This window comes from Macrobrachium nipponense, chromosome 24, assembly GCF_015104395.2.
Source record: "Macrobrachium nipponense isolate FS-2020 chromosome 24, ASM1510439v2, whole genome shotgun sequence".
NCBI lineage: Eukaryota > Metazoa > Arthropoda > Malacostraca > Decapoda > Palaemonidae > Macrobrachium > Macrobrachium nipponense.
Window position 1 is genome coordinate 61932103 of NC_061091.1, and position 12580 is coordinate 61944682.

General features: G+C 43.1%; 1 protein-coding gene across 5 annotated transcripts in view; it reads right to left on the reverse strand.

Annotated features, from left to right (window-relative positions):
• Positions 1-1905: 1905 nt before the first annotated feature.
• LOC135205674 (splicing regulator SDE2-like) overlaps positions 1906-12580 on the reverse strand; it is an 83186-nt gene continuing 72511 nt past the window's right edge. For all 5 annotated transcript variants that reach the window (XM_064236576.1, XM_064236577.1, XM_064236578.1 and 2 more), the window contains 3 exons: positions 3237-3327; positions 2864-3034; positions 1906-2614 (listed from right to left, as the gene is read on the reverse strand). In XM_064236576.1, coding sequence (XP_064092646.1) covers positions 2533-2614; positions 2864-3034; positions 3237-3327 — 344 coding nt within the window. In that variant the 3' untranslated portion in view covers positions 1906-2532. The remainder of the gene's footprint in view (positions 2615-2863; positions 3035-3236; positions 3328-12580) is intronic.

Sequence of the window (12580 nt, forward strand, 5' to 3'; positions counted from 1 at the left end):
TTATTGCTTATTCAGGCGTTCTAAAACCCCAATATCAAGGATAACTGGGGAACTGTCGATGTCACAAAAACTATTTAGTTTGATTAAAATATACTACAAATGAAATACTGGTCTTTGGTAAACACCAAGGCTTTTAAGCCCAGCACAACAGGGAACAACAATCACGTCTATATTGTATCAACAAGAAGTTAGGCTCACACGAATTACCCTTTCGTAATCTTAAATCATCTATCAATATTAAAAATCGTTGCAAAATAAGTATCACTAAACATTGTCTAGCATTGCCTTAATGCTAATTATCATTCTTTCAAAACAAGAAAATACAGCACAGCAATTACAGTGTAGCCTAATGATCTACTCCTAACTTGTTGCCTTGCAAGAGGCCAACTACCTCCCAATTTAAACAAATAAAAACCTAACCATTATTTTTTAACCCTCACAGTCTGGGCTAATATATGCTAATACATACACCCATTACCGGGCTAAATTTAAGGATTTAAAAGAAAAAAAAAATTACTAATGGAAGGAGAAAGATATGTATATTCACATGGTATAAAAAAAATTCTAAAAAAATGTATGTACCTTCCACAGAAAGTTGTTAGTGAATATTTCTCACCCCTTGCATGCCTCTTTTCCCCCATGACAATCGTAATAAATACGCTAATTTAACAAAGCTAAAGTGTTCTTTTTAATATTTTCTATTTTATTTTATTTTGTCAAGTTCAAATTACAGCTCAAAAAGTATAATAAAAGATAAGAAATAAAACCAGAAACAAATTCCTAGCATATTTATTGTAAAATATTTATGATGCATCCTTGGATGGGAAATTGTGGCAACATTCCCCTTTACTACCTCGAGCAAGACTGAGGGCTCCTCATTGTTGTTGTTGTTGGAGTTTAAGCCAGCCTTGTGCTGGCACGGGCTCTTGCTCCTAGAGCAGCCCGTAACAATGGGCTCCTCAGCTCATTCACACTCTTATAGGGTAATCTGAAGAGTTGCCAACTATGATATATGGAACTAGGAACATTTTTCCCACAAAATTTGTTCAAACGGTATGCACCAAATTTTGATTGTATATCTACGATACCTGTCCACTGCCCTGAGCTATATATGTGATCGTATATATACAATACCCGAGTGCTGTGGGGGTTAAGGAACTAAACATAGAACATGATTTCTGGAGCATAACCAGGGGATAAGTGAACTCTTGGACAGATCTGTGTAATGAGGAAGACAGCCGACATTTGCTGTTGTCAAATTTGTGCAAGTGGGACATAGAGAGAGCCAAGGCAACCATTGTATGACAGGAGCTACAGCCCTCCTGTCCTGGGTCCTTTATATTCTATTACTGTGCCAATATGCTGGCCAAGACCAACTACAAGAGAATCCTTTATAATTAGTTGGTCTGTCTTACAGAGCCCTTGCGGGACCATGAGAGCATAACTCCTTTGAGGACTTACAGCAGCTGCCAAAAATTGGTTTTTCCCATGTCAAAACCTCTTATCTTGATAGGGACAACAATGGTAATCATCCAAGAAGGAAGAAAAATGCCAGTCTCCCATATCATATTAAGGATTTTAAGAATGAAACCTTTAACAGTGCCTGGGAGTCTAAATATTTAAACATGTTATAATGAATATTCTCATTACCACAGGATGTCAAACCAAATAACAATAGAGGTTCTCACAATTTCCTGAGTGCAAACTTAGCATTAAAGGCTTCAAAATTTTGATATTCAAAATTTAAAGAAATGATAAAATTTTGAAAATTACTTTACTTTGTCAAATAGCTCTAAGAATTTAATCCTTGATAACGACTAGTGACTCTTGGAGCACATGGTACAGTGATATACACAAAGACCCCATGTACAAGGTTAATGGGGGTTAAGAGGAAACACACCGAACTTTGATAAGAAGAGCTTCATTATAAAGAGGAACATCTCTGAACCTTTAACATTGTATTGTCTTTACAAATAGTACAAACATACAACACAAAATATACAGAACAAGAAATAATTAAGACTAAAAGATAATAAATGACAAATGTAATATAAATGTTAATATTTTACACAAAAGGTTAGAAATTAAGTAAGCCATGGAACAAAAAGCTATAATACTAAAATTAATATAACTTACAATACAAAATTATTATAAACTTGCATCATTAAATCTAATACTACTTTTATATACACATATACTGAACTATGCAACCAAGCTATAATACCTCTTACAACTCAAATATAATTTTACAAGTCTACAGGGGCACATATGATATCCCTGTATTCTCTAATTCTATATCATTATAAAGATTTAAACTTTACCAAATACTCTTAGTTCACAAATGCTCCCTTTTTAAAGGACATATCAGCTACAGTCTTTAAATACTTTAGCTACTTTCAGATTACGCAAACTACTGAAAATAAAGAGTAAAAAATTAAACAAATAGCATACTTTAAGTAAAAGTAAAGCTTCACTGTTACCATACTCAACATACTATAATTTTATGAGTTTCACTTAGTATTAGGCACTAGATTATCCTGAATCTCCAACTTTTGTTGCACACTGATTTTCCTTTGGGGCAGAATCCTCACTGTCATCACTCCCTGTTTCCTTCCTAAGAAAAGACAGGGAAATATCTGCAGTTATACAGCGATTAAGTGCCCTAGGATTAAAAAAAATAAATTTTTGATAAGGAGATTTTCAAAATAAAAGCAAAGAGGCATCTCTAAGAATTTTACTACATTACATTTAATCAATTCAGTCAATTCAGCAAGTTTCAGTTCATTTAACAGCAGCCGAGACTTCAGTACCAAGAGATCAGATCAATAAGTATAATTTCAAATTGTGATAAATTATAACTTACCCTTTTATGCTGTCTTGTGCACCATTTGTTGATGGCTTGCTCACATTATTTGGAGATATGTGATTTTCATTCTTGCTTTCAGCAGCATTATCTTCACTTTCACTACTACTTTTCTTATCTGATGAACCACTGCATTCATCTTCACTTTCATCACTTGAATCATCAAGATCACTGTTAAGCAAAGTGAGGTAATTGTTACTAAAGATTACTCTATAGAGTATAAATTTAGCAAATATATTTAGCAAAATACACATTCAATTAGGGCTGCTAAACATTTAACTTCTTAACACCTTCTCCTATATATACCAAACCCTCCCATTTCCTTATGGAAGAACACAAAACAAGAAGCCACAAGAAAACTGGGCTTACTTACACCAACAATTTGTTTGTTCTCATTCTTTTAATTGGCACAGCTTCCCCCTCACAGGAACGCTTAACTCCTGAAGTATTTCCATTTTTGAGAGCTGAAAATGAAAGGTAATGAGAAAAAGTTCACTTATGTACGATTAAGAAAAGTAACTGGAAGCCTCAGACACACATAAAAGCTCTATTCTCTCAGTTGAAGTTTTAGGATGTATGGTCTGCAGAACAACATGAATACAGGCGGCCCTCGGTTAGCGGAAGGGGTTCCGTTCCTGGCCACCGACGCCAAGCGATTTTCGATGCTAAGCGATTTTAAAGCCTACGGCCACCGCACACCTTCTTTCGAAACTCTAGACCAGTCAAAGGCGCTGTAATCCCACAACGGCGCTATAAGTAAAATTATATTTATGCAGTAGAGTACTATAGAATTTACTGTACAGTACATTTGGGTGTCTAGAGTATGTAAAGATATAATAAAGGGATTTTGACGTAAGGAAAAATCTATTTCTGGGCGATTGGCTCGTGTCGCCAGCGAAATATCCTTTAATCTATTATTTCTAGGGTAAATGTACTAACACATACCAGAGAATAAATAAATAAAGAGAAAGGTCAGTATAACTGACTCGCTCACCCTCCAAGAGGGTGTCGGTATGAACACTATGGCGAGTGAGACCACTACCACGAGCCAAATGCCAAAAGAATTCTCCCACTACAAAATCCCCCAAGAGGAGAGCCGACCCACAGAGTGGGCAGCACTTACTACTACTACTCCATCCCATGCTGCCGACTGCTGCGCCTCTGGTGGCCATCCTGAAGTTAGCAGACAATCTTGGGCGATGGGATGGGTAGGGCGGGATTTCGCTGGCGACACGAGCCAATCGCCCAGAAATAGATTTTTCCTTACGTCAAAATCCCTTTTCTTTGGTGGGCTCAGCTCGTGTCGCTGCGCGAAATCGTACCAGAGAAATAGCACAAGATTGTAAACAAAATCAACAAAATAAAAAGAGGTCTCAAATAAAAAGTAAATTAAAAGTAAAAGAATATAATTGCTAACAAGGATACATATACAAAGTGATACAAAATAGAAATATTGCTTAAATTACACTTAATTCTAATAATATTTCTTAACTTAAGGTAATTTACATATATACAGGGGTAATATGGCATATATGTACCAAAATGGTATCTGTGTAAAGCTATGTATCAAAAATTCTAGAGCAATTAACATAATAAGTTGAACAAAACAAACTCAACAATAATAATATATAAAGAAATGTATATGACTTAATATACAAAACCCGTAACCATTACAATAAGATGTATCCCCTAGCATAAAAATAAGGGGATGACATCCACGAGATCAATATCCATCATCAACTGTGAGTGTCCCTAGCAAAAAAATAAGGGACACCCATCACATCATTATAAAAGCAGCTAAGACACAAGGTGACCGTAAATGAACAAGGCAGGAATAGACGAACTGTTGGGTGAGGCAGGTGAAAGGAGGACTGGATCTTCTACATAAAGATTAGTTAGAGTCAGGGGAAACTATGTTACCCGCTGCTACTGGCTGAAAATTTCAGAGCTTCCAAGGACTTTAAGTAATGGCGTTTGAACACTGTCGGCGATTTCCATCCAGTATACTTTTTCAACTCATCGAAGTTCATATGTTGGAAATAGTTAATTGAGGTGGCTACTGCCCTGACATCATGTGCTTTTGGGAAAGAGTCAGGATTGGCTTGTTTAATGAAGTACAGGATTTGTTGCCTGATGCCTTTAATAGATAAAGTACCACCTTTTTCTCTTTTAAAGGAGGACCCGATGAGGATGAGGAGGTCCTAGACAGAAAGGCTCGTAAGGTTGAAATGGGCAAAGAGATACATCTTGTGGAAGGGGTAGAACCTTCCACGGTTCCCACCTCATCAAAGGATCTTCATTCTTAGCAATAAAGCTACGTTCCGGAGAAAGTAGCACTTCCCCTGTGGGGAGGAACTGGATATGATCCGGATCTCTGGATAAAGCCGACAGTTCTGAAATCCTAGCTCCTGAGGCCAAGCTTAATAAAAATAGAGTTTTTCTTAAGAGCATTATAAACGAGCATGTGTCATTATTGGTTTCTGAAGCCAGCTTTAGAACATCGTTTAAGAACCATGATACTGACGTAGGCCTTACAGAAGGTCTAAGTCTAGCACATGCCTTGGGAATAGACGAGACAAGTAGGGGAATCTGTCAAAGTCTATGTTGAAACCAAATTGAAAAATCTTTTTCAAGGCTGACTTGTTTGTCGTAATCGTGCTAGCTGCTAGCCTTTTTCAAATAAGGATCTGAAAAAGGATATAGCTGAATTGATTGTCATGACTCTAATATCCGATTCTCTCAGGAAGGTTGCTAACTTTTTGACAGCAGCATCATACTGTCTCAAGGTTGAATCCCTTTTATCGGACCTTCCAAAAAGAGGATATTTTTGCGGTCAATATTCCGCATCCTTTTTTGCAGCAAACTTCATGAAATCCATAAAGTTAGGGTTTTGAGAATCCCTGAGGAAGCGAACACAGTCCTTCGTTGTACTGACTGGGAGAGCCTGGGATTGGGACTCCGAAGAGGGCGAAGACCCAGTTCCAGAATTAGAGGGTACCAATTGCTCTTCGGCCAGTCTGGGGCTACTAGAGCCACTTGACCCTTGAATGTCCTGAGTTTGTTTAACACCTTCATGAGAAGATTCACTGGAGGAAAGACATAAATCTTCTCCCAGTTGTTCCAGTCTAGAGCCAGGGCGTCCGTGGCATAGGCCAGAGGGTCCAGGTTGGGGGCCACATAACATGGGAGTTTGTGGTTCGCTTGGGATGCGAAGAGATCCACCTGTAGACCTGGAATTCTCTGAAGAATCCATTGGAACGAACTGTTGTCCAGTGACCATTCCGACTCTAGAGGTACTGATCGGGATAGAGCATCTGCTATGACGTTCCTCACTCCGGCTATATGAGTGGAGGAGAGATGCCAACTGAACTTGTCCGCCAGGGAGAAGATGGCTACCATGACATGATTTAGATGACGTGATTGGAGCCTCCTCTGTTTATACAATGTACTACCACTGCGCTGTCTAGGACTAGCTTTATGTGGGAGCACTTTGGCGGACGTAACCTTTTTAGAGTCAAGAACACTGCCATTGCTTCCAGTACGTTTATATGGAACTGACGGAACTGAGGTGACCACGTTCCTTGAACTTTCTTGAAACTGGGGAATATCCTCCCCAACCGCTTAATGAAGCGTCTGTGTGGATGGTGATCCCTGGTGGAGGAAACTGAAGGGGCACTGATACCGACAAGTTCTTGACTTTCGCCCACGGCGGAGTCGATTCTTTAGAATCAGAGGTACTGAGGATAATTTGTCCCTGGACCTGACATTTGCTCGTGAGCGCCAGATTCTGGTTAGGTCTTTCAGTTTGGCTTTCATTAGGATGTTCGTCACTGATGCAAACTGGAGTGAACCCAGGATTCTTTCCTGAGTTCTTCTTGACGCCAGTTTGTGACTCAGAAATTGCTTGACTGACTTTGCTATTTCTTTCCTTTTGGTTGATGGAATCGACAGAGTATGGGAGGGATGGATAGATTCATTGAATGCCTAGCCACTGAAAGTTTGACTCTGGAGTGAGTCTTGACTTGGTCCTGTTTATCTTGAAGCCTAGATATTCCAGGAACTGAATCACTTTCAGTGTTGCTCTGTTGCATTCCTCGACTGTTGAAGCCCAGATCAACCAATCGTCGAGATACGCTACTACCATAATCCCTTGCGATCTTAGTTGTTGAACTACTACTTCCGCCAGCTTCGTAAACACCCTGGGTGCTACGTTGAGCCCGAAAGGAACTTCCTTGAAGGAGAATGTCTGGTCTCCTATCTTGAAGCCCAGATACGGACGGAAGTGTCTTGCAATAGGGATATGATAGTAAGCGTCGGTAAGATCGATAGAGGTGGTGACGGCCCCACGGGGAAGTAAGGTCCGCACCTGCGAGATCGTGAGCATCTTGAACTTGTCGCAGCGAATGGCTAAGTTTAAGCGGGACAAGTCTAAGATTACCCTTCTTTTTTGTGAGCCTTTCTTTGGCACGCTGAACAAGCGACCTTGAAATTTTAATCTTTTGACTCTCGCTATAGCTCCTTTCTGAAGGAGATCCTCTGCATACTCCGTCAATTCCTTGGAAGGAAGTTGGCGGAAAGGTCTGGAAGGGGGAGGGTTCTCTAACCAGCTCCAACCCAGGCCTTTTGACACAATGCTCTGAGCCCACTTGCTGAAGTTCCACCGGTGGCGAAAGTGAAACAGCCTCCCTCCTACCTGAAGTTCCTCATTGGTTCTGGTAGCCTCCTCGGCCTCCTCTGAAATGTTTTCCCCTATTGAAGGGACCTCCCGATCCTCTCCCACGAAAGGATCGCTTACCTCTGCCTCCCTTACTCGAGCGGTCATACTTCTGTGAAGCTTGACCCTCGAAGACCTGGTTGTAGGCCGGAGAGAGGGCGTAAGAGGTGGAGGGCTGAGGCTGAGGGGAGATAACATAAATAGGCTGCGCCTGAGCCTTTGAGGTGGAAGGTTGGGCTGTTTGCACTAAGGGAGCAGCTGGAACTTGCTGCGAAAAACGTGGCTGCTTTTTCTGGTAGGGCTGGAAACGTCTAGGTTTCCTTTGAGCCTTACCCTTACCGGCCTGATCCTGCCGTCTCCTGGCCGTAAGACCCCAACGGTCTTTAAGGCTCTGGTTCAGTCTCGTAGCCTCTGACTGCACCTCCTTTACCATCGCTTCTGGGAAGAGGTCTGCTCCCCAGATGCTGGACGTAAGCAACTTATTCGGCTCGTGTCGAATTGTCGCTTCTTGCAGGACATGCTTCCTACAATTCGTCCTGGCAGTGGCGAACTCAAACATATCCGACTGTACCGTTTGAGTCAAAGATTTGGTTAGAAGCTTGAAGAGTGGCTCCGACCCATAGGCAATGGTAGCCACCTCGGTCATAGCCATGGAGTTAATAAACCTGGCTAATCGTGACTTGGCATCGAATTCTGCCTGGATAAGGCTATCTGGAAGCCTAGGTAGCTTCTCACCAAACTGCTCCATAGCACAGTCGGGTTTGAGTTTGCCAGCTGAGAAGGTGTTAGGTAAGTCTTCCCACAATTCACCGGCTGAAGGAAGTAGAGGAGACGTAGGATCTGCCTCCTTCAGTTGAGGCATGGAATCCCCCTTCTGGGCTGCTGGAATAGTAGTTGTTGCGATCTTTGTCAAGAAGGGAAGCGGAGTACTCTCTTCCATCGTAAAGATCGTGAACGGACTTTTAAAAGGTTGGATTTTCGTGTTGGAACAATCCATGTCCTCTAAACACCTGAGCCATTCTCTCTGAGCCTGGTCACGTGAATAGAGGACTGTCTCCTTTGAACAACTTTTCATCCCGAGTCATGGCTGAGGCGGTGAGCCTGGCATAGCCGATGAACGGAGGCTGAAGGTCTTCCGGGTAGAACTCGAAGTCCTCAATTCTCCGAGTTCCACATTCCGGGATAGAAATAAGTCCGTCCTGGAAGGGGGCGTATGACGCTACTCTCCACGGGTTGTTCATTGAGAACGGAGGTAGGGAGTCATACGGCGGTAGCTGGGCTCCACCTGTGCTGAAAGGTGGAGGAGAGGCTAGAGGAGCTTGGCTCAGTCCGGCTATAATGGTGTCCTGAGAGGTAATCCTGTCGGACAGCCGAGAGAACATCTGTTCCATGCTACTTTTCAGAGTCCCAACCAAATCGCCCACTTGTTGTAACAGGCCAGCATTGGAGTCCAAAGCTGGAGCTGCTGCGGAGGTGGAAGGTTAGCTCTGAACCGGCACCAAGGGTAGCGGAACTGACGCCTCCGCTGGAGTGTGAGATCTCTCCCTGGAGGATCTACTCCTCGAGGACTTAGAGCCGGACCCAGAAGCTTTAGATCTCTCTGCTCCGGGGTTTTTGGCCGGAGACTTACGAGAGGAAGATGACGCCGAAGCCGTCTTCTTAGACGACGACGACGTCTTCGTCAAGGTTTTTTCAAACCGTTTGACCTTGACCTGGGGTCTAACTGAAGCGTCAGGAGAAGTATACAGCTCATTACCTGTAAAGCCTTGGAAGGATGGAGAGGTTGCAGGGGTAGAAGAACCAGTTGCACCCAAGGGTAACCCTTGGGTGTCCAACGTACTTACCTCGACCAACAGGTCGTCTACACCTACCATAGGTTCTACATTGATATCCAACGTCGCGACTTCCGAGGAGATGTCCTGGCCTTGGTCCGTCAACGAGGCAGCCAGCTGTTGCTGGATAAAAGCGATAGTCGGGGCCGCCTCTGCTGGGTCGACATAGCCTGTAGCCTTGCCTCCGGGGAAGATTAGCACCGCCAACCTCTTCTCAAGGATGTAAGGCATACCCTTGGCGGCGTTTTTCCCAAAACCGCCGACCCAGGCCCGCAGGGTTGCCAGTGCGGTATCCCTCACAGCCGGAGCCTGGAAGAGAGGGTATTGATTAGATTTTAAGAATAACTTAAAGCTAAAATCAATATAAAGCTTAACTTAAAATTATATAGGGACTATAAGACCCCCTGAATTTTATCTTAAGTTAGAGTGATTAATGTAGAGACTTAAGCACTATAACAAATGAGGACCAGTTACCGGAGTTGGAATACTTACCCCGTCTAAGAGCTGGCTCACCAGATCGTAACAGATGGTACACGTCTCGTGGTACCAGACCTGGATATCCCCGTGCGGAGTCGCGCATGGAGCATGGGACCGGCAAACTTCGTGTCCACATGGGTCCTGAAGTGTGGCGGCGCATCCCGGATGCTCACAGTTGGTGGTCTGTAAGTGAAAAGACACATGAGTATCTTAAAGACTATCACTTACAGGCTAAAGAGCAGAAGAACTCCGTTGCATGCCGGAGCTCGGAAAAAATTTGTGCATAACCCCTCCCTTATTGCCTGAATAGGCTATGACCCCGGAGAGATCCGGTGAGACAGGTAAGGGAGGGGGGGGGGTGGTTTAAGGTACTTAAGATAAACTTACTAGTTTAACATAAAAGATCTTAAACCTAAAAACTTAACGTACCGGACTACGTCCCGTGCGTGGCGGAGTGTGTAACTCAGCGAGACGGAGTGGTTAGAAGGGACCAACTGTATGTTCCGGTCCACCCTGCTGGGTGGACTAGTCTCTCTCTCCCCTGGATGCCAGGTCTCCGGTAGTAAAGGAGCCCTAGTAAGGAGGGAAAAGAGCGAGAGGACATACAGACTCGGGCTAGTAACGGAGCGACGGGGTAGCAACGGAGGGGGGGAAAGGCCAGTCCCCCCCCACGCTACCACCCGACCGGACCGGGAAGCCGGGGAGGTCGAGTCCAGTCTGGGTCCGTCCCGTCCCTCTACTCCCTCCGCCTGGGGGAGAAAGAGAGGCAGGCTCGGGTATACGGAGCGAGCATGGGTAGACCGACCCACCCCTCCCCGACTCTATAGAAGAGCGGGAGGGGGGGGTGACTGGACAGGCGGCTGGCTACCTCGTGATCACGTAGTGACCACGGGGCGGTAAAACCACAAATGACTAAGCCTAGAACATAACCAACTGATCAGAGAGATGCTATCGGGAAGCAACCGAACTGAAGAGTGGTAGCATATAGGCCCTACGGGCCATAACCTAGGCTAAGCAAGCCAGACGCCTAACTAACCAAAACAATGATATAAATAAATCAAATGAATAATAATAAAAGAAAGAAAATAATATAGCAGGAGAAAAAATCCAGGAGTGTACGACTAACCCGAAGGCAAGTCTACCACTCAAAGCTAGCCGAGGCCCATACCAAGAGCCGTGGCTAGGGTCTGGATGGAAGAAGCCTACATAAGGTAAAGGACATGCATGCATGACAAACCATGTAGACTGTACCCTAAACAAGCGGATAATAAAAATAGAGCGTACTTAAGTAAGGGGATGTTCTGGGTATGGGTGACCAAGAACGAACCCACCACGAGCAGGACCATGCGCCATGCTTCGACCTAGAGTACGTATTTATACCTAAAAAACGGCAAATACGGGCTCAGGGCCGGAAAAAAACCAATTAGCAATAAACACTGAGTACTTAACTTAGCTGCTGCGATGGCTGCACGCTCCATGGTAAATAAATCCAACGAAAAGGGCACAAAAAACACAGAGAGAAAAAGGGCACGTGTGAATCGTGTGCGCTAACTGAAAAGGATGGCCACCAGAGGCGCAGCAGTCGGCAGCATGGGATGGAGTAGTAGTAGTAAGTGCTGCCCACTCTGTGGGTCGGCTCTCCTCTTGGGGGATTTTGTAGTGGGAGAATTCTTTTGGCATTTGGCTCGTGGTAGTGGTCTCACTCGCCATAGTGTTCATACCGACACCCTCTTGGAGGGTGAGCGAGTCAGTTATACTGACCTTTCTCTTTATTTATTTATTCTCTGGTATGTGTTAGTACATTTACCCTAGAAATAATAGATTAAAGGATATTTCGCGCAGCGACACGAGCTGAGCCCAGAAAAGTTTATACAGTGTACAGGTAGCTGTAGTGTTCAGGTTACGATTTACGATAGTCCGATTTCATGAGAGATCAAATTACAATGGCCTAACTTTATCCATCTTCTAGTTACATAAGTTCAATAACAGCAAAAGAGAATGATGAAAGTATGGTTTTAACGTTATACTCGTTGCGTGAACGTGTACAGCCGTGAACAACCGAACGAGAAACGACTTTTTTTTTCTAAGTACAACCGAACTGGATAACATCCGTTTGGCTTGTATTTCAATCATCGTACTACAGTACAACATTACCGTAGTTATTATAAATGGTGTTATGTATAGAATAGAACTGAGATATCTTAATGTAATAACTTTATTCGCTATAGATCAGAGATCAATATAGATTAAAGAAATATAAACCTAGTTATAACTGAAGCTGAGAAAACTGTTCAAGCTGCTAATGACTATTATCGTGCATCGGCAACAAGGATAAAACTGCAGTAAACGTATGCCATCAAACACAACCGTAGATAAAATTAGGATAAAATCATTTTAATCAAAACTGCTGTGCTTGAAAGAACACACTTTACTGTTGGTTTCATGCCGATATAAGATAAATAACGTAAAGTTCGTATTACGATGATATAAAGGATTATTGCGAACGGAATCATGTAATTTTTTTAAGCAATAAACATGCCGCCAACGTAATCTGTTAACGAAAAAAAAAGTAGTTCAGGTAGTCCCCGGGTTACGACGGGGATTCCGTTCTTGAGAAGCGTTGTAAGCCAAAAATCGTCGTAAGCCGGAACATCATAAAAAATACTAAGACAACCTTACTTTTAATGCATTGGG